This window comes from Pseudonaja textilis, chromosome 2 (genome assembly GCF_049901715.1).
Source record: "Pseudonaja textilis isolate UNSWEBS1 chromosome 2, rPseTex1.2, whole genome shotgun sequence".
Lineage (NCBI taxonomy): Eukaryota > Metazoa > Chordata > Lepidosauria > Squamata > Elapidae > Pseudonaja > Pseudonaja textilis.
This window is the reverse complement of record NC_141991.1, coordinates 191,475,429-191,498,854: the sequence shown is the minus strand read 5'-3', so window position 1 is coordinate 191,498,854 and position 23,426 is coordinate 191,475,429. Positions and strand designations below refer to the sequence as shown.

Here is a 23,426-nt window from a genome sequence, read left to right as displayed (position 1 = left end):
AATCCTTCTTTTCATGAAACTAGACCTACTCAGTTCCTGCAACCATCCTAGCCGCTGCTAATCGTCTTTTGTTGCTCTCCTCTGCACTCTTTCTAGAGTCTCAATACCGTCTTTATATCATGGCAACCAAACCTGACTCGTGGAGACGTCGTTGTAGTTTTCTTGGCGGCAAATTAGAAGTGGTTTTCTTCTGTCTCCTGGATGGTTTTGCAATTTCACAATCTAGTCTACAGCCTTGAGATTTCCCTGAATCTGAGATCAGGGAAACTGCTGCCATCTGCTGATACGGAGGCCACGTGTTTGTAACAAAATAAAAACCAAAGTTAATATATCTCCATTCCTTTTTCATGCATTGGCTCGGCTCTAATCAGTATCAACGACTTCAAAACCCATGACTATATGTGTGCATTTTAATTCAGAACTTGCATTTCATTTATGAAGATCTCTTAAATTGTGTTCAGCTTTTAGCTTGCTCCATACAGTAAAACCTCCAGCAAAACTTTATACCTCTTATGAAAGGCCGGCACGAAATAAACCAAACTAGCTACTTGTTGCTGTGGGCAGCCACAAGATTATATATACTGTGTAACATTATATAAAACAGAACAAAAGTATTTGACTTACAAAAAAATCTGTTTAATAATACTGCAATAAAACACTGTGCAAAGATAAATCAGTGCCTCATTTACCTAGACACAGCTTAAAAAAAACTGTTGCATTGGAGCCAGCTGTGTTCCATCAGCAATTTCATGCAAAGCAAATAGGACACAGTTTATTAAACGTCATAGTAAGTTTTGACAAATACCAAAAGAATCTAAGTCAGCTACTTAAAACACAGCAGCATTCAAGAGTGCACTAGAAATGAAGGTTTGCCATTGTGGTGTTACCAGTCTATGAACATTTCAGATTGCACAAAAGCCATTGTAATGCCTGACAAACAGTTACACCATGTTCTCATTCTACAGCAGAGTTATCCAAACTCGACAACTTTGAAGACGTATAGATTTCAACTCCCAGAAATCCCCAGTCAGCATTCTGGCAGTTGAAGTCTACGAGTCTTAAAGTTGTCAAAGTTGGCCACTCGTGTTTTTACAAACTCAAAAACACTTTTCCATATCCCAGCATTCACTGAGCAAGCCTCCTTCCTCTGCCATATTATTCCCTGACTTTTTAGTAAGACACTGGGCAAGCTTTTCATTAAGTGAACTAGGCAAATATTTCTAGAACGTCTATTACAGTTCCACTAACAACCTACTGTAGATTACGGGTGACAAACTTGTGGCATCACATTGCTGTCACATTTCTCACCTTCACGGAGCTGGAATGAGCATGGTCTGCACATGATGCATCCGAATTGCAGGCCACCAGTTTGATACTCCGATCTAGATGGTGTTTTAGGTGGGAAAATTTCTCTCTTCAGCTCCATACACTCTCATGCCTCCCAAAGCCCTGTCTCTTGGTTAAAATAAATTACTTGGAAAATGGAATTGTAATTCCTTTGTCTGGAGTTATGCAAAACAGCACATTTTAATTCTGATGCCAGCTGCTTCCACTGTCTTCCTGCTTTCCTTTTCTAAGCTCTCTTCTACCATTTGAGGTTTTAGAGCAGGGATGCCGAACCTTGGCTACTTTAAGACATGTAGACTTCAACTCTTAAAAATTTTCTAGCCAGCATGGCACCTTTGCTTTAGATTAGACTCAGATTTTCCACTGCTTTAGTTTGAAAAGATCCAAAATCCCACTTTCAAAGTTGAGGAAATTATCTGCTGTAAAGGAGAGATGGTTGTTTAAAAACTGGTTTCTGATATAGTTTCAGAGATGTTGATAAGGCGTATATAGAAGCAGGAATCTTACACTTCCAACATACCATAACATTTAAATATTTTGATGTTATGCGGGGATTGACTCAGTAGCAGAATCCTAGTTTGTCAAGTCATGTTCTCATACAAAAGAATTAAACTCCACTATGGATCTCCAAGTATATGTAGGGGCATACAATGCTTAAAAGACAGATTGTCACCTATATCACTAAAGGTGAGATTCAATTGCCACACATTTGCAATAACCAAACAGCACTTCCACCTTGAATTATGATTATTTATGATTATTATGATTATAAATCAGTGCACAGCAATGGAACGCACCACACACAGGCCCATTTCCTCCACCTTATCCAAATTCATACGTTTGTGGGGTCCTTGGTCCTCTGTTTGCTTGCAGACATTTCATTACCCCAATAAATAACATTATGATCACCATCATCCATCAGTGAATGTGGGTTTTCTGCCTGTTCATAGATAGTAACTTGCCCTGCCAGGGTTGGTGGGGATGTGGTTTTCTGCTTGGTATTTACTTGATTAGGATATTGTTTTCTTCTGGATTGTTTGTCTGGTATTAATCCCTGCTTATCTGGGTATTGGCTGTAGAAGAGGAATGGTTTCCTTTTTAGCTTTTTTTACTGTCTCTTCTGAATGGTGTTTGGTGTTTGTTTTTAAAGAATTAGCTGGTCCATCTGCATAAAAGTTAGAACTCTGCTGTGATCTGTAGCCCTTTTAAAAAATTGGAACATAAATATATCTTGAAATGTATCTTTTAAAGATTTTGAATTAAATTGATTTTAATTAAATACTTGTGTATGAGAGAGTGATAGTGAACATGCACAAGAGAGTGAGAGGGAAATACCCTAAAGATTTACTTCTAAAAAAAGAAACGGATAACAAAAGGAGAGGGATCATTGTCAAGGTAGCTCCACAGTAGGAGATAAATCCAGAATACAAATCATCAGCTCATAGCAAAAGGTATATTTTCCTTAAAACTGAAGCTGTATAGAACTGAATCTGAATAGAAGGTGGCTTAGGAAATAAGTAGAAAAAAGCAGTCCCATTTGTAAGCTACAAGCAGAGAGACCACACATACAAATCAGTTATGCTGGTGATGGTATTTATGAGTAACAGCAGACATGAACAAAACATGAAAGCTGTTTGCCAAACAGATTGCTGCAAGGTAACTTCTCATTTTTCCATTTAAATATATAAGATTTAGTTACATCAAGTGTGTATAAATGTAGCACTGGTGCATAAAAATGTAGTCATTAAAACTCGAGCTGAGAAATTAGGAGTGGCAGTTGCCAGTATACTTTGAAAAAAAATAATCAGTTAAGTAAAATCTCAGGATAAAGCTGCAGAATTAGGCATAGTTATGGAAGATTACGTTGTTTTTGTTGCTCAGGGGCACCTATTTGTAAATAAATCTTCTGGGCTACATATTTGTGAACTCATTGATTAGAATAGCCCCACCTGCGGATTCTTCTCATGTGCTGCTCCCTTTGGATTAAATGGCAATGTTCACATGACATGAACCTACCCATCCTTAACTCATAGTTTATTTAATAAATCCAAATTTGTAAAAATCATTGAACCATAAATTAACCACACAGACCAGGCTGACAAAGCCACTAGGCTAAAATGCAATTGGCTAGTTTATGGTTCATTGTATTACACAAACACTTTGTCACAGCCCAAGAAAAGGACAAAGTTGCCGACATTCTAGGCCAGGGGTCTTCAAACTTGACAGCTTTAAGACTTGTGGACTTCAACTCCCAGAATCCCTCCCCCAGTCATGTTAGTTCAGGAATTCTGGGCGTTGAAATCCACAAGTTTTAAACTTGCCAAGTTTGAAGATCCTTGTTCTAGGTTGTTCTTCTGGGACTTCGACCATCTGAAATAAGAGCCCTATTATATTTTAATTCAAAATTAATCCATCATAACTCCCCGATGGGTTTAGAAAATAAGGTAACCTAAGAATAATATCTTGTTTTTGAGATTTTAAAAATGTCCTTGACTATCATTAAGAGTGCTTTCTTTTTAAATTATGATGGGTGATTCATAAAACACTATTATCAAAAATCTATGTTTTGCAGCCAGCTCTAGCTAAGGAAACATGTAGCCTATTTTCACCTTGCAAATGCAAAACACAGGAATCTTTTTTAAAATCATCTCTTATAAACAAATCTTGGTATTACTCAGACAGTCTGGTTTTGATCATTTGCAACACAAGAAGACGCTGAAGCCTATAAGAGACAAGTGCACATTTTTCTTAAGAATGAAACTCAAAATAAATTTTGTCCACCCACCTCCCGCCCAACTGCCCCCAAGCCCTTAAGCTAATATAAGGCACAAAGAACTGGTGCATTTGAGCACTGTCTTCATTTTTCCTTGTCCACCCGAGAGTTTGGCCCTCAGTCAGCAATTCTCCTTCAGGTGATGACAGTGGGACCCTTACGACCTGTCCTCTCATGAATCTGAGATATTTTCAGTGCAATGGCAATGAGTGGACTCAAAACCGCCTAGAGAAAAGAGAAAGAAAAGACGCTTTGAAGAAAACACATTTAAATATTTAAATCAGTGGTTTATGTATCAAAAAGGAAGAGGTTACTTAAGGCCCATCAATATATGCATATAATAAGTCTGCCAACACCACCAATATGTTTTCATAAACCAGGGGTCCCCAACTTGGCAACTTTAAGACTTGTGGACTTCAACTCCCAGAATCCCTCCCCCAGTCATGTTAGTTCAGGAATTCTGGGAGTTGAAATCCACAAGTTTTAAACTTGCCAAGTTTGAAGACCCTTGTTCTAGGTTGTTCTTCTGGGACTTCGACCATCTGAAATAAGAGCCCTATTATATTTTAATTCAAAATCATAACTGGCTGGAGAATTCTGGGAGTTGAATCCACAAGTCTTAAAGTTGCCAAGGTTGGAGACCTCTGGCATAAATTGACAAATCTTTCAAAATTCATGTTTAAAGTAGAAAAGGAACATGCAAAAAATAGTATGTGACTAAAACATGCATGATATTAATTGGAAAGAAGATAGCCCGAATGATTTGTTCCCGTTGAATATTTGGTTTCTCAGGCTTCACATGGAAGATAACACAAAGCTTTGGATAGCATTTCAAAATGCCAAAGGATGTGCATGTATGTTTGATACAAAAAAATGTGAGGTTAATTAAGCTAGCAAGGTGGAAGACTAGATGTAGGATACAGGTTGGCTTTATTGAGGGCTTTATTGACTTCTGTTATGTGTGTGTGTGTGTTTTATTTGTTTTATTGATTTTATTGTAAGTCACCCAGAGACATCTAAGTCAGATGGGAGGCTATATAAGTGAAATAAATAATAATAATTTAAATTAAGTAATTAATTAAACTAGATCCTTAGGTAAGACTCGACAGAGGAACAAAAATGCCAAATCCAATCGAAACATCTGACTGATTGTGTGACCAACTAATAATAATAATAATAATAATAATAATAATAATAATATGCATTTACTTGGGATCTCATGCTAGCAGTCTTTATTACATATTTAATTATTTAAATATAGGATACGTTATTTTTTTCAGTGAGGAAAAATGGGTATTTTCAAGAAAAAGGTGGAAATGTTGAACTAATTTAAACATTTATATTATTTACAGATTGAAAATCATTTTGTTCATTTATTTATGATGTGTTCAGCAAGTGCTGGTCAAGAAAAGTTCAGAACAGTTGGACCAGATGCTGCTGCTCAAAAGTTCCCTTTTAAAGGAGTAAACATTTGAATATGCTCTTTATTTGTATTTACTCCTTCAAAGAAGTAATAGGAATCTAGAGCAATTTAAGGAACCACCTTGGTACCTCAAAGCCTCTGTAGAAAAATAATTCTGTCTTGCTAGGATACAAGGACGTTCTATCCCCACCCACTCTTTCATAGATCCAGGCACTGAGTCAAGACTTCCACTATATCTCCGCTGATGTCGAACGAGAGTTATGTCACTGGTTATCATCAGGATATTAAATTTTTTGGGGTGCCTTGGAGTCAGTGTTGACTCTTGGCAACTGCATGGACAACTCCTACTATTTTGGGGGGCAAGATATGAGGTGTGATTTGCCATTGCCTCCTTTAAAGAGTTGAGAAAAAGAGAGCGATTGGTGCAAAGTCACCCAGTTGGGTTCATACATAAGGCAGGACTAGGATTCCTGGCACCCTGATTACCACCCTAATCCTTAACCACTACAACAAATTTCCTCTCTCTATTTGATCACCTCAAATCCAGGGTTGTAGATGTAGATGTTGAAGAAAAGCGAAGTCTCCAAAAGCTCAAGCTCTCCCATGAATGCCTAATTTAAAAAGTTCTGCTAACCAGAGAGAATGACTTAAAAAATACAGAGTACAATTTCTCGGCATTCCATCAGACAAATCAAATAAGTTGCCTTTTGCTTCTACTTAAATGAAACGTTTTCAAACATTATCTTGGAAACTTCTGCTTTTATGACTTTGTGAACCTTACTATGGATGGGGAAGTGATATAAAAGAGGAAGTGTTCACTTAATGTCTAATGTCAAAGATAATATTTCACTCATATCCATTAATAAAAAAAAAATCAATACTGTATTAACGCAAACTCTAACCCAACAAACAAATCCCACAAATTCTATATCACAACTTTGATATAATTGTTAATGTTCCTGTTATAACTAGCTGAACTTTTTATGTGAGAAAATCACATAATGGTTTTAGAAATGACCAAAAGCTCAGAAAGGTTTTTGGCTGAAATCACATCAGCTTGTCATAAATAAGAAAGGAACTACTTATATTAGCCTAAATACTGCTCTGTAATACAGTACATTATGAAAATAGGAACTAGTTTAATTTATTACATTTTTAATAGTATGTGATTCAAATAATTCCAAGATCTGTTTCACAAAATAATGACATCATTTTAAGGGTGGAGGACATGTTGCTATAATATATATCTGAAATGTTATCGTCTTTTGCTTCCAGCAAAACTCTGCATACCTTTTTCTGAAAAATGTAAACGATCTTCTAAAAAATAGATATATGATGGGCTGGAAAAAAATATCTATTTATCTTTCTTTACAACTTGCTTTTTTCCCCAAGTACTCTTATATCTGTAACTTAATATTACAAATACAATGGACTTTCTAAGACAGGGCTGTCGAACTCGTGACCCGCAGGCTGGATGCATCACACGCTGGCCATGCCCATTCCCGGTTTAGCAAAGGGGGGGAGGGGGAGAAAGTCCCAATACGTCACATGATGCCGTGAGTTTGACACTCCTATTCCAAGATAATTCAGAGCCACAGGCACGATGAGACTCAGGACAGGTCATCTTTCTTATAAGGGATGAAATGGGAATTTGGCCCTTTAAAAATCCAGGAGTAGAATAGTTGTTATACATTCACTTGAAAAAACCCCAATCTTGAGAGTGAATTGGGCTGGTCTTTCAACTTTTGAGAAATGATTGAGGATTCTATCTTAAAATGTCTGCTTAGTCTCTAAACATCATCTTCATGCAAGGAAGAAGGGGAAACTGGTAACAGATAAGTAGATAAGTAGATGGATAGATTAAATATAGATAAACAGACAGACAGAGGACAGCCACTGCCAGACAGAATTTCATTATAAAGAACTGAACTTTTTTCTCCTTTTATTTCAGGGGACAGCTGAATTTATGCTGTACTTCACCTCACAGCCGCTTGCACTTTGTAGTATGCATTACCAAACAATGCATTCTCTATGCCCCATTCTGAAAATCCACAGGGTGTAAATGGAAAATAAAAACTCCTGCTGGCTTCTGTATGTGAAATGACACTGCTTGTGAATTGAGACGATTCTTGCTAGGTAGATCACAAGGATCCACTTAAGGCAAGGTGACTTTACTTCGAAGTACACGATTGCCCCTGCCTCCTTGTTAAGGGGCAAAATAGCAGGGATCGATGTGTTTCATTCATGTTTGAGTAGCTTATGGGACATTTCAAAGCATGTAACCAATGGTGCTGTCACTATTTATCAAGAATCATGCAAATTATATCACCTCTATTTGACTAAATTAAAAAAAGAAGTTTGGGTCTTTATATCTGTTTCTTCCAAAACAGTCTTTTCCCACCTGGGTTCTCCAAATGTGTTTGATGCCTTTCATTACTAGCTGGCATATCTGGAGTTGATTTTTACAATATTTTTTTTAAAAAGGGAACACTTTCTTTGTTTCAGATTGTCTATAGAGTTACACTGTAGAAAACCCCGGCAGCTGAGTGTCACTTCCTGTGTAAGAGGAAATGGAATGCTTCCTGGTTGCTAAGCGGTGTTTTAAAAAATCAAGATGGCAGCCATGATCTTACAATTGAAGGTCTACCTGATTTTATGCATACTGCACACATCACAAGGAAAATGGACTTTGATCGTACTATCACAGCTGCCATCTTTTTTTTTTTTCATATGCTGCCAACACCCCTCTTGTTATTGTTCTTTCAGAACCAAATAACCATTTTTCATAAGCCACCAACTTTTCCATCGCAAAATTGCCGTTGCTGGGAAAATACTATTCAGGAACATTCTGTTAAGTCAGTTTTAAATTCTATTATCCAACTTGTACTGTGTAAAGTAAGAACAAACATTTTTATAGTAATTTTATTAAACATTACAATTACAAAGATGAAACTAATAGAAACGAATTCCCCCTGAAAACAATAAAAAGAAAAAGATAGCAAGTGCAGAGAAATTAAAAAAAAGAATAAGCACACAGTAAAAGAAAAGAAATATATAAAGAAATGATTTCCCCTTCCTTGGAACAAGTATAAACAATTTTTAACTTATCACCCTGTCTTAAAGTACAACAAATTACCTCTTCTTGTCCTATCTAATTTCTTATCTATAAATAAAGGACGGAAATAAATGGTACAGTTTGTAAATATATAATCCAATCAAGTACAATAAATTATATCTAAAAATAGTTCAGATATTGGTTCAAAATGTGCAATAATTATTTTATTATTCTGTTCACCTTTTTATCTGCAGCTAGTTGGGAATCATATGATACAAATGAATTTACCACAATCATAGTTTCACTTGATAAAGAAATAAAATCAAATTATAAGAGTACATAAAAGTTCAGGGTTCAATTTATTATAACTATCTAATAAAACCCATGCAAAGGTTATGGCTGTTGAATAATACAATGACAAGCAGGTGCACTTTTTCAATTAATTACCAAGAATGAAACACATGATTTTCAGTTCTGTAGTAGTCTAACTGCTTGCTATTCCAATCATAAAGTGAAATAAAGGTTTTGTTTACAAAATTACCATACGCTATAAGCTGGTATTTGTTCTGATATCCAGGAATTTCCAGAGCAGCCAATATTTTGCTTTGTTTCATTCATATGTGGAAATGATGGCCTGATTTGAGGAAACATTTGTTCCACCCATCTCATATTTTTTGCTTTTCAAGATCAAAAATACCCAGGTGATCAGTTCTACTTAAGATTCCTGAGTTTGTGTTAAAAGGCCAGAAGAAGTATAATTACAAAGCCAAGTTTTCTATCTGGAGGCAGATATTATAACAAATACAGGTGAACTAAGTAAATTAACTTACGTCTAACCTTGGGGAAGAACTATGGGAAAAACATTTTGTCTTAAGTGCTTTGAACCTTATTCTTCCTTCAGATGGCACATTAATAATCTATTAATATTAGTTATGTAATAAGCATGGAGATAAATATATATATATATTTATATCTCCACCCTAATTTAGCATGTAATCGGAAAGACATAAAAGCACCAAGTTCAATTGGCTTACATAAACTCAAGCATGTAGGCCATGATAGATTGGGAGCCTAAAGCCTTCCAAATGATGTTCAATAACAATCTTATTATATAGATAGTTCTCAATGTACAACTGTAATTGAGCCTGGAATGATAGTCGTAAGTTCTTCCAATCATTAAAACGCTCACATGTGACCGTGTCTGAATTTACCACCTTTTTTGTGCTGGTTGTTAAGTGAATACAATGGTTGTTAAGTAAATAGCTTTTATTCAATGGAATTTGGGGGGGGGGCAAAATTAGAAATAAACAAAGGAAACTCTTTAAAAAAAACCACTAAAATCATGGTGATTTGATCCTGGGATACTGCAAATGGTTGTAAATACAACAGCTGCCAAGCACCCAAAATGTAATCATATGATCCAGAGGTGGGTGGTTTGTAAGCTGTTGGAACTTCAAAATTAGATTGTAAATACTTTTGGGGGGAGGTCTGTAATTTTGAATGGTTACTAAGTGACCAATCATTAAGCAAGGACTACTGCATGACATGAACACCTAAAAGTTACAGTTCAACAACATCTAGAACAGGAGTCTCTAACCTTGGCAACTTTAAGAATTCTGGGAGTTGAAGTCCATAAGTCTTAAAGTTGCCAAGGTTGGAGACCCCTGATCTAGAAGATCAATCTCCATGGGTGATAAGAAGAAGACTTTTACAACTTGAAGTCTGCCAGTTAAGGAGGACTACAACTCCTAGCATCCTGGCCAGCACTACCAAATTGTCATCCGATATATCCCCTAATACCTCAAAGTCATCTAGAGTCCAGATTTTAGCCTATTTTCCATAACATTTCTGTGGTAAAACAGTTGCCAAACACTCACTTTACCAAATCTGTAAATGAAAACTTGAGCAAATTTTTTCAAAAAATAAAACGTGTCTTTTGCCTTTGTAAGGCATCTTTCAAACAGTGACTGTGAATTTCATGAAGGCCATGGATTAAAGGAAATAAAACCTTGTTAGAATAATATGCTCTGTACTCTGATGCCTTTCATTTTAGCCATATTCAAATTTGAGGAGTGAAGTTGCTTTTCTGATTAAATTGTTTGATTTTTCACACCTCAAAATCATCTCATAATTCACATAACCATCCTGTATGCTCGCCATATACTTGACTACGGTCACTATAAATTGTGTTAGTTCAAAAGCAGCTATAGACAGCAACCATCCCATGAGGTCAGATGAATTTGGCAGCTAAACTCATTTATTTATGACTCAACTGTGATGTATTCCAAATGCCTTTCGGGGGGAGGGCAGAATTTCATTTTGTAGTAGTGAAACTCGATTGAGGTTGAGAGCCATCTGTTTCACCACTGGAAAGAATGCCTGCCTCACTCTTCTTCTAGACTTCTGAATGTTAAACGCAGAACTTTTAAGGTAGGGTTTTCATGCATTTTCAGCACCGCTTTTTTCAACTTCAAATCCACAGGTTAGCCATGGCATTTTTTTGCAGGAGATTAAATCAGCTGTACACTTTTCACTGCACCTTAAAAAAAACTGGCACGGTTGCGGTCAAGTTAACTTGGCTTCTCAGTTTCACCTTCTCTTCTAAGTGTAGGAGATGAACAGGTCTAAGTTTCCTGAAGTTTATCCATTTTATTTTATTTTCTTCCTTACTAATTGATTTCATTTCCTTTTTGTATGGAAAGACCTTCTGCTCTAGGACGGAGAACAACTTAGATCAGGGGTCGCCAACCCTTTGGACGTCAGGAACCACACCAAACTCATAATTTTAAATCCCGTGACCAGAGACTCTGGGAAAATCCCCCCAAAAGTCTGCAGAAAATTCCCCACCCCGTTTTCCTACCAAACGATCATTCTTTATTTGGGATCGCAGCAGCCCCGTTCTTGGGGGGAGAGGGAGAGAGAGAGAGAGAGAGAGAGACTTTTGGCTGCATGCAAGGAAAGCAGCAGAAGCAGTAGAAGTCTTTCTTTCTCTCCCCCAAACTCTGCCAGAAATGAGTCTTTGTGAGACTTGTCACACCAGTGCATCCTCTTGGAGCAGGATGCCTTGCAGGGTCTCAAAGACTCATTTCTGCCGGAGTTTGGGGGGAAAGAAAGAAAGACTTTTGCTGCTTTCCTTGCATGCAGCCAAAAACAGAAGAAGAAAGAAGCAGAAAGAAGCAGCCCGGTTGCCAGGCCAGGTGCATGGGGAAAGTTCCCGCCCCCTACCCTTCCCACCCTCCCCTCACTACCTTGTGTTGTTCGCAATGCAAGCAATGCAAGCCTTGTGTTCCCACGGGCCATGTGGGCGGCATAGCCTTGTGTTCCGTGCAGCCTGGATTAATTGCTTTGGGGGGGTGCTTTGGAGGTGACATTTCTCTGCAGACCACCAAAATTTTCCTGCAGACCACCAGTGGTCCCTGACCCACTAGTTGGCGACCACTGACTTAGACAAGCTACCGGCTAAACAATGTTTTTTTTGGACAAAAACACCGATTGTCCTCAGCTTTCAAAAATTGGAAGGAATAAATGAATAAAAGCACAATGGCTCTAACCAAAGTTGAGAATCAGAACTTAGGAGGTCCTTCTGTTTTACTTATTCTCCTTCTGTCCAAAAAATTTTCACAATCCAAACCAATCAGATTTTTTTTACACTACTTATGATTAGTAACCTGAAAGTTATTTTAGGAAAAATATGCTTTTTTTAAAAAGTAGTATATGAACTTGGTTTGTCCATGGCAACTAATGGTAATTATAAAAGAGATTTGGAAAAAAATGTATTATTTGGAATGGTTGAATTATTTGTGTTCAAGTAGCAGTGAATCCAGAGAATAAACATCAAACATTTGAAGTATTTGTTTTGTACATAACTGCATTCATGATGCTTAGAGGTTTCTCTTGTAGAAGCACTGGGTTTCTGAGTGTTCAAAACTAACTTCAGAGACTGTTTGTTCTCTATGTAGGTAGCATAAATTACCTTTGCATTTTGACCAGGTTTTGTTTATCTCATTGAATATTTCCCCACTTTTGATATAACTATGCTCGTGTGGACTGCATTGATAATAAAATATACCTAATAACTTTTTTACTGTGCTGGAATGGATCACTGTTCTCGCTGCCATTGATAAAAACAGTGCAATTTGTCTTTTTAAATGTTGCTTAAGCAACTAAGAGAGCAATGGAAAATAAAGAGGAAGCAAAAAAGCTATATTACAGAACAAAGGGAAATCGATTAATAATTGTAATTACTATACAGACCTCTTAGGAAAGGGGTGAGGTCAATAGTAGAAAGTCTAAGGTTAAAGTTTTGGGGGTTTAGGGAAGAAACCACAGAATCAGGTAGAGTATTCCAGACATTGATCACTCTGTTGCTGAAGTCATATTTCCTGCAATTAAGTTTGGTGCGATTAACCTTGAGTTTGTATCTATTGTTTGCTCTTGTATTGTTATGGTTGAAGCTGAAGTATTCATTGACAGGTAGGACATTGCAATGTATGATTTTATATACTATACTTAGATCGGACCGAAGGCAGCGTAGTTCTAGATTTTCTAGGTCTAGAATTTCGAGTCTGGTGGCATAAGGTATTCTGCAACGAGTAGAGGAGTGGAGAACTCTTCTTGTGAAATATTTCTGGACTTTCTTGACTGTGTTAATATCAGATACGTAATGTGGGTTCCAGACTGATGAGCTGTATTGGAGTATTGGTCTAGCAAATGTTTTATATGCTCTAGTTATTAGTGTAATATTACCAGAGAAAAAGCTACGTAAGATTAGGTTAACAACTCTTAATGCCTTTTTGGCTATGTAGTTACAGTGGGCTCTAGCACTTAGATCATTAGAGATGAGTATTCCAAGGTCCTTGACAAAGTTTGGATCATCAACAAGGTCTTGACTATTCAGCCTGTATTTTATTTTCTGAACTTTTTTGCCAATATGTAGGACAGAGCATTTGTTTGTTGAGATTTGAAGTTGCCATTTGTTTGACCATTCTGATATATAGTCAAGATCTTTTTGAAGGGTAGCAGTATTGTCTATGGTGTTGAATAGCTTTACATCGTCAGCGAAGAGAACGCAGTTGCTCTTAATATGATCACAGAGGTCATTTATGTAGAGTATGAAGAGAGTTGGTCCTAGAACACTGCCTTGGGGGACACCACTGTTGACAGGTACAGAATTTGATAGGACGCTCCCAGTTTTGACCATTTGTTGTCTGTTTGATAGGAATGCTTCTATCCAGTTATGCAGATGTCCAGAGACACCATAAGATTTTAGTTTTAGGAGTAGTTTGTCATGTACCACTGAAACTATGTACAGAAGTCTATGTAGATTGCATCTATTGCTTTGCCCTGATCGAGTTGTGTAGTCCATATGTTTTTGCAGTGTAAGAGTTGCATATTGCAGGATCTAATCCAACTATCTGCTCAGGCAGGAAGCCCTATACCATTTCAGACAAATTGTCTAATATCTAATATCTTCTTTAAAACTTCCAAATTTGGAGCACCCAACAACTTTTGGAGGCAATTCGTTCCACTGATAAATTGTTCTAACTGTCAGGAAATGTCTCCTTAGTTCTAAGTTGGTTTTCTCTCCTTGATTAGTTTCCATCCATTGCTTCTTGTCCTTCCTTTTGAAACATATATTTCTAAAAACACTGTTACTGTTCTAAAAAAATATCCACTGTAATTTAATGTACATAAGCGTACCTCAAAGTTAAAACATATAGGGACCTACGTAGTCTTTCTTTGGGTTTTTTTTTCTCAAAATAATTCTATAGGGTCTACCTTTATCAATAGCGCTCTGCTGGGTAAAAGTTAAATATCCTGAGATATGCACCATATTTTATGGAAAACAAATATTCTGTACATTAATTTTAAATCATTTACTAAAAATGGCAACTGAAACACAATTATTGCTGAGTAATCTATATGGCAGAATTACTACTAACAATACCTTCTCTTACCCTTTGTATTTAACAGAAGCTAATTCAAAACTGTCATAGATGAAACATTTTCTATCAAAGAGGAAATGATAAGAAAAAAAATCCTTTTAAAAAAAAATTCCTGCATAGGAGATGCTGCCAAAATCCTAGACCCAGAGTTATTTGACAAAGTTGACAGTTTAACGGCAGTGTTTTTGGACATGGTAAATCACAGTGCTCCTCACTTTTTAACTCATAACTTCTATTTATTCTGATTTGAATGATTACAAGTATCCAATCTTTTTTGCAGAAGGGCTTCCCTTTAGTCTGAGTGAGGTGGGTCAAAATACATCAAATAATTAGGTATTTTATTGGCAGAACATTCCCTATTGTTTTCCAGGTTATCTCAAGATACTTAAAAAAATAAAATTTGTAAAATACATAGTCGCAATTGCCAGTGGACAGGAAGTATGACTCCTGCATATGTTTCAGAGACAGAAAAGGCTATTAGAAATGCACTGCAGGTTCCCTCAGATGTGTCCGGAAAGGAAATCACTACATAAAGTCTTACTTCTTTCCATGACGCATCTCCCACTGACTTATACCCTGCCCACACTGAAAAACAACTCTCTTAAATATCACAATGTTCAAGTACAAAGTATGGCAATGAATGGTAAATTTACAGAAATATTGACGACAGGGAAAGGAAGGAGTAAAGGAGATTAATAAGAAATGAAATAAAATAATAAATTTCATATACAGTCTAAATTCACACATACTGGTAAGCAAAGATTTTTAACTACAGATTGTTGGGGGGAAAGCTAACACACAGTTCAGGGATGGGCAAACACTTTGAGGCTAGGAGATACACATTGTAATACACCTTTGCAGCTTTTAAGGGTTGTAGAGTTTGTGATGAAGAAATCAGGACTTTCTACTGGAGGCTGACACGATTCCTTTCTTTCTTTCTTTCTTTCTTTCTTTCTTTCTTTCTTTCTTTCTTTCTTTCTTTCTTTCTTTCTTTCTTTCTTTCTTTCTTATGAAAAATGTTGCTGCTGCAGTTGCCAAGTTTCTGCCAACTCAATGTTGGAAGATACTGCATGCCATAAAAAATGATCTGCTGATCACTTATGACTTATTTCTGCAACGATTGGTGTATTCGGGTACAGAAAAAAATGAATAAATTCCATTATGACCTAATGCAATGTGTAAGAATTACTTCTAGTCCGATTGCGCTGCCTATTCTATTATCTGGGTATTAGCTGGTGATTAATTTTTCTCCAAAGAGTATGTTCATTATTGCACTGGCTGGGCACAAAGTGGCCCGGGTCATGCCATTTCACATACGAAGGGAAATACCTGGTTCTTCTAGCAGCTGCAGCAAAACATCACTTGGGAAAGATTCCAAACCTCACTATTCCTAGTTATGGGTCAAAAGTTGGAACAGATATTCACAACCTCTATGCGCAGATGTTGTTTGTTCGTTTGTTTTTTAAATCTGTTTCAAGATGTTACAACATGTAAATGTAAATCAGGATGACCTTGGGGTCCAAGGGAATGGGATGCTGGCCAGGAAACAATGGGACAAAAGAGCGGGGAGCCCTCAATGGCTTAACAGTCAGAGGAAAAAACTTAGAAAGGACCCTCTTCCTAAGTTATATCGGCTCATAACTAAGCATCCTAACAATATTCCCGATATTGAAATATGTTCTCCTTTTCTGGTTTTTATGCACTTGCTGCTTTCCCAATTTATTGTTCCTATTGATAAAAACAGCAAGTAAAGGGTTTTTTTTTTCCCAAATAGAAAAAAAAAGGGAGTGGGGAGAAAGAAAACTATTGGCACTTTGCTCTTAATGGATCTCTAGCAAAACATCCCACCTTAAATCTTCTCCCAGACACACTTTCCCTCCGGAAAAAAAAAAAAGCTGGATTGAATAACTTGATAATTTTGACAATCTTAAATACATTTCCTACCGAGAGCTAAGATTATTCTGCAACTGTGGTACCCATCCTGGATGCAAGGCTGAACCCTAATTTTTAATTTCACATGCTATTCTCATCCCCAGATAATTTAGATACTGTTCTTCCTTCTCCTCCCTTGAGAAAGCCTGTCTGGCGAACATTTCCAATTTGGCAAAATTGACAGCAAGTATGAATTCTGGAGATGTTGGCTGCATTTGCTGAAACACTCCTTTATCCCTTAGCTCCTCTTTAGTACAGAACAGTTTTTGTTTATAAATACAGAAAAGAACTCTCCAGCAGCTTCGCATTTCTTCCTTACAAGGAATCCAAAAGTTGCTTGGATGTATTTCCCAACTGCAGTATAACTGCAGCAAATTACTGGAATACATTAGGAAAGTAATTCTCCAGACAAATTAGCTTAACAACGAGCTATGCTGAATTTAAATTTAAATTTATGAAAGTAAAATAAAAGAGAAAGGGCGAAATAAGGAGGTCTCTGTGCATAAAAATATATATATTTCCTTCTTTTCTACCATGAGAAAATTTCATGTTAAAAGAATGTATCCTATAGCCATGTATGGTGCACATAAAAGTAGTTTTATAGAAACAGGCCCCCCAAATCTCCCCCATTCTTATTACAAACAATTTGATCTTGCCTTTTGAGCTGCAATCTTTTTAGGCTTGGCAGGAGAAGCTTTCTTAAGTTCTGCTTTAAGGAACAGAAAGATGAAATCTATTCTTTTTAAATCAGGGTTTTATTGCCTGATTTGTTTATTTGGAAATGCAACTCTTGCACTTCAAATAAATGCGCTTAGACTTGCAATCTTATTTAGGTGATGTAAAGAAAAGGCATGGATTACTGCATTTCAACCATGGAAAGTTTTGTACTTTGCCAATGCTTATCCTTGAACCATAAGGTAGCATAATAAGAGTACAGAGCCTGTAAATATATAAAGACTCAAAATGAAGCCTTAACAAAGTTTGGAGTCACTTGTTTGTGGGATGGGTGGTCATAACAACACAATGAAATAAAATAAATAAATAAATAAATAAATTATTGGATAATTAACAATTCATGGTTTGGCACAGCACTGGGGATCTCAGCCAGCGAGAGATGTCAATACATGATGTGATTACAGTAAACACGGCATTTTGAAATAAGAAAGAACAAGAGACAGAGGTAAAAGTGGGACTAGCAACAAAATGTAGAACTCTCAATTCGGGGTCTTTATTGTGACCTTTCTAGAATCTCTCTTTCCAGTGAGAATTTTTTTGCGGGTGAGAGACAGCATTTTTAGAATTTTTAAAAAAACGTTCGAAAAACTTCCCCCACCTTTATCGATTCTGCTCTGCTATCCATGATTAATTCCCAATTTATACCCTCTGTAAAGCAGTCTATTACTTAAAACACTCTTGCCAAGGGTATATGTTTTACAATTTGTATCGTTACAATGTCTGGCCACATGAACCATCACTACATATTTAAGAATGAAACTGTACCAATCTACTATTTGCTTACATAATATTCAGGATTTTCCTCCAGTTTGAAGTGATTTCAATTAATAAATGTAAGAGATGAAAGGCATGATGTCTCTGGTTAGACCTAGCCATACCGGTGCCCCCCTTCCCATGAACAGAAATGGTCTCCAGATATGAATGAAGGCCAACCAGTGGGGAAGTCTACCATACATCTTAGTTTCCTTTGAATATCTTAACCAGGGGTCCCCAACACCCAGCCCAATATTGGGCTGTGTCCTATTTGCAACCCAGGCACATAAGTAGTGGGCTGGCACATGTATAGCTCAATTCATGCGAGAAGCAGGCTGGCGCACATGCGCACTCAGCTCAACTTGCAGTCGAGCTACGTGTGCATGCATGGCACACTTCCCCCCCCCCCAAGCAGGGCTGATAAGCCGCAAAGGTTGGGGACCGCTGACATACATAGTATCTTTTTCTTGGAAGTATAAAAGTAATTTATCTCTGTTTACCTGTGGCTCCTTCTCATGTTTGCTGGGATCTTTTTCATAACTTTCTGCATAGATTCTAAGGGTGGCTCGCACATGGCTTGAAGCACTTAATCTAAAGATGAGTCTGGAAGCATCAGTGAATATAATCCTCAACCCCTGCAGGATGAAATATTGTATAAGCACAGAAACAGAATTCTTGAGAACAGACATTTGCTAAAGTAAATGTTACTATACTGTAGCAATTAAGAGTTCATTTGCAACAATAATTGATTTTCTTATTCAACATGAGGACATAATTTTTAACATATATATATATATATATATATATATATATATATATATATATATATATATATATATATATATATATATATATATATATATATAGTATTCAGCTTTGTTTGGGTAGTTTCCCATGTCATTATAGTTGTGCTTTTAGTTGTAGCACGTTTGCCAGAATCTCATCTGCCATCATCAGGCTTCTGTATTGTGTTCGTCTTCACAATACAGAAGCCTGATGATAGCAGATGAGATTCTGCCGAAACGTTGCTACAACTTTAAAAGCACAACTATAATGACGTGGGAAAATATCCGAACATAGCTGAATACCATACATGTAAGTACCCGTGAAAACTTAAGAAAACACACACACACACACACATATATATATGTACAACTGGAATTGTTTGACTTGTCTGCTAATTAAAATAGAAATGATTTCGCTTACTATTTGGGCCTTGGAGATATTTTCCATTAATAAAATTGTCACACTTATAATAGCAAAAGTTAAAAATAATGCACATTTCTATTTCTTTTCCCAGTTGCTATGTTTGGAATCTGCTCAGATCTAGTTGTTGCTGCTGGCAGTGAAGGTTAAAGCAAAAGCGACAAATTATGCAAGTTCTCAATTATCTTAAGTCTTGTCCTGGTTCTTACCAGTTATTTTCCTCTTTCAATGATGTCATGTTATGTGTGGAAAAAAAAATCTCCTGGGCATACCTGTCTTTTGGTCACAGTGCCATCTACGGGATCCACATATTCAAAGTTGGTTGCTTTCTGCACAGTGTAAACATTGTTTCCAACAGCAAACTGTTGATTAGTGAAAGATTTGTCAGTGATCAAGGCTTCCAGGTCTCTCATTATGTAGTATGCCATTCTAGGGTCCAGTGCTTCATAATCAAATCTTGTATTGCAAACAAGAAACATGTGAAAAATTAATATGTATTATTTATTTAGGAAATCTGTTACGGCTGTATTTATATGACTTGGCAGCTGACAGTTAAAATGGGATAGAAACAGAATTAAAAACAAAACCAGCAATTAAACACAAAAATACATAAGAAGTAGAAACCAAGCGTTCCACAATAATTCAGCTGAGAAACACCTCACCCACACTACCAAGGCTCCAATTTTGATGGCAAAGCCAAGTTTTAGTGCCTTGTGAAAGGCCAGAGGTTTGGAGGAAGTCTGATCTTGGGGAGGACAGTCTGAAGAGTGGGTGCCATGTCAGAAAATTAGAAATGCAATACAAGCAGGACATTCCCACAGGTGGCTGGAGAGAGGAGGAGCAATTTCACCAGGCAACTGGACTGAACCATGTGACCAATTGTTTGGGAAAGGGGAGAAACTTTTACTTTTAATTTGGTGAAAACCATGGGAGTATTCAGAGTCGCTTTTCACCAGCTTGTGCCAATATGATATGTCCAATAAAACTATTCTTTGAGGAACCCACTTGCCTCGGAGTTTTGTTTGCTATGGGTATATTACTTGGAACCCTGACAACATGATGACATAAACCAGGGATGCCCAACCTTGGCAGACTTGTGGACTTCATCTCCCAGAATTCCTCAGCCAGCTATACAATTCTGGGAGTTGAAGTCCACAGTTTTAAAGTTGCCAAAATTGGACACCCCCTGGTATAAATGAAGCTACTACAACTTTAATGTTATAATTATGGGACAATGTTTATCTATTTCATGATTTTCCTTTTATAATAAAATGCAAATAGAAGTTAAATAAAATTAAATAATACACAAATAAAACATCAATGCTCTTAATACTTTTAGCTTTAGAATACCAATATTGTCTGGTTTTGAATTTTTTGGAATATGCTGCTGGTAATTTTTTAAAAATGTCTTGGCTATAAATTAATAGCACTCAACTTATATCTGAATGCAAGAGTTCACTTTACAATGATTACCATATTTCTATGCTGCAGTACAAGCCGATATTGTAGTTTTTGCAAAAATTGAAATGAATGGTTTGCGGTTTGATACACGCACAGTCATAATTGTAACTACTTTTATCGTTATTTCTAAAGGCATAAAAAAATGTTGCAAAAACTTGAATTAAAATGGCTATCATTCTGCTGATAACTCTTCACCTGCAATAATAGTGACGGCCAAATTTTGTCCAGTGATCTCTAACAATTTCCTCCACGCCCTGCTTTCGAGCTGCTATAATTGAGAGCCAAATTAAAACAGCCCAAAGTCCATCTTTCTCTCGGATGTGGTCAGATCCTATGGAAAAAATAGTAAACGTATTATATGATAAGAGATAATCTCCTTTGGATTGGAAACAAGAGATACGGCTATTCAGTAAATTACTGTACTTCCCAAATATGTGAGAATATTCTCACTATAGTAAAAGTAGACTAGGATTTGGACAATTTGAGTTTTTGCTTATGCAACACACATAAAACAATAAACTTCAACTTCTCCAGACTGGTCCCCTTTCTAATCCTTTATCACATGTATTGGTTGCATTTTTAAAACTCCAGACATTTAAGAGACCCAGTTTGGCAGTGGTGGTATTCTACTGGTTCGGACTGGTTCGCCATTCGCCAAAGAAAGCCTCCGAAGATCAGCTGAGAGGAGGGAAAAAAGCCTCAGATAATCAGCTGAGAGAAGAAAGAAAAATGCAGGATCTCCCACACACACACACCCGCCCCTGGGCTTTTCTCTTCTTTATCCTCTCAGCTGATTGGCACTGCAGGCCTCAGCTGGTGTGGGGAAAGCTGCACACGGGCATTAGGCAAAGCACGCCCACCAAGCCACACCCACTGAACCGGTAGTAAAACAATCTGAATCCCACCACTGCAGTTTGGTATAATGGTTAAAGGCAATGGGGTAGAAACCAGGAGACTAGAAGTTCTAGTGCTGCCTTAAGGACAGAACTAGCTGAGTGGTTTTGGGCCAGACATTTTCTCTTAATCCTAGGAAGAAGACAAGAGCAAATAATCTCTGAAAATTTCCAAGGAAACTACAGGGATTAATCCAGGAAGATGTCAGAAATCAACACTAACAAAAAGCACAAAAAAGAAAAAAAGAGTTTTATTAAATATAAGCAAGAATGGTTCCCCTATATATCCTATAGCAGGGCAGTCAAACTCCCAGCCTGCGTGCCGGATGCATCAATGCTGGCCACGCCCCCGCCCAGTTTAGCGAAGAGGGAAAAAGTCCCAATACATCACATGATGCCACTGTGACGACGCGAGTTTGACACCCTTGTCCTATATTATACAACAAGGCAAACTCAGATATTAAGAATATGGTAAAGGGAAATAATTAACATACAGATAGAAGTAATTGCACTGTTTATAAGTATCTTGATATAATCATAAGTCAGTCTGGGAAGAAATTTAGAATTTTATGTTTTTACTGATTTTTATACTTTTTTTCTTTTCTGATTTTTTTTCCTTTTCTTTCATTTAACATGATTATGTACATTTATTCTGAGCACCATAATAAGTGGTGTCATTAATACCAATGCCAGTATTACGATATAGAATTTTATATAGATTTTTAGTTATTTCTTAAGATGATACTATGAATTTAGTTCTATGCATTTAATTAATGAAATAATGGATTTTATGATAATTATAAATAATTTATTGACTAGATTTCCCCCCACTTTTTTCATCTTATGCAGCTATTTATTCTATTCTTTAAATGCTTTTTAAAAAAAGATAAAGCCCACATACCAAAGGTACTAAGTATAATGGATGAAATATAAAGTAGAATGTTTGATGGATAAATACTGATCATGCCAATATACTTCGGAAGAGTTCATCATTAAGTTTCTACCAACTCCAGTTCACTGAACAAAAACACACATGCATTTCAAGCAAAAAGTACACATTAGAATTTCATGTTCATATAAGGTTAAGTTGCTGTTCTGATTCATATTTTAAGTAGACTGAGAAGGCAAGAGAGAAATCGTTTAGATATCCTGCAGTCCAACTCAAAATTGAATTAGCTATTTTTATTTATAGAGGTTTTCATGGTAGTGATTGGCATTAACTTATGTGGAGGGCAAAACGATGAAACATGCCTAAATTCATCACACAAAAGCTGCCATTTATATATTTTCATAAGACGCTGAGAGGCAAGTATGCAGTGGCAGCTTTGGTCACTGATGGCATCACCCATATACCTTCACTTTGGCATTATAATGGTTTGCAGATCATTAACTGCTTACTTATGCATTATTGTTGTTCTCTTCTTTACTTCCTCTTTTACCACGTTAGGTGTTGAGGGAGATACAAAATTCTGGCTCTTGCTCTTCTGGCACCCTCAGCCATTGTTAGTTGATGTTGTTGGAGTGCATCTTTGATGTTGTCTCTCTACCTTTTTCTGGATCTGCCTCACATTCTTTGACCTTCTCCTTTTTTTATATACCTTGTACAACATGGAATCCCACAACATCCTCCCCAGGTGAGCTAACCACTTTATTTGCTGTTTTTGTATGTATAATGTTCTTCCCATCCTCCAAAATGTTTTATGTAGAATGTAGCATGTTTTTATTGTTTGGGGTAAATGCCAATATGCTGCTAATATAGGAACAAAATCTTTTTCTGTTGCATCAAAAAAGTCTTCTGGGCATCCTGTATTTGCTTTTGCTCCAAAAGTTCAGAATCTAAGTTTAATATATTCAGCAGAAATGTATTTGATAGTCCTTTTAGAGCTGTAAAATGGAGTAGGCG

General features: G+C 36.7%; 1 protein-coding gene across 1 annotated transcript in view; it reads right to left on the bottom strand.

Moving 5' to 3' along the window:
- Positions 1-614: 614 nt before the first annotated feature.
- PGM5 (phosphoglucomutase 5) overlaps positions 615-23,426 on the bottom strand; it is a 63,902-nt gene continuing 41,090 nt past the window's right edge. Inside the window, exons 8-11 of the mRNA XM_026703772.2 lie at positions 20,826-20,961; positions 19,442-19,625; positions 18,464-18,598; positions 615-4,345 (exon numbers count right to left, since the gene is read on the bottom strand). Coding sequence (XP_026559557.1) covers positions 4,256-4,345; positions 18,464-18,598; positions 19,442-19,625; positions 20,826-20,961 — 545 coding nt within the window. The 3' untranslated portion in view covers positions 615-4,255. The remainder of the gene's footprint in view (positions 4,346-18,463; positions 18,599-19,441; positions 19,626-20,825; positions 20,962-23,426) is intronic.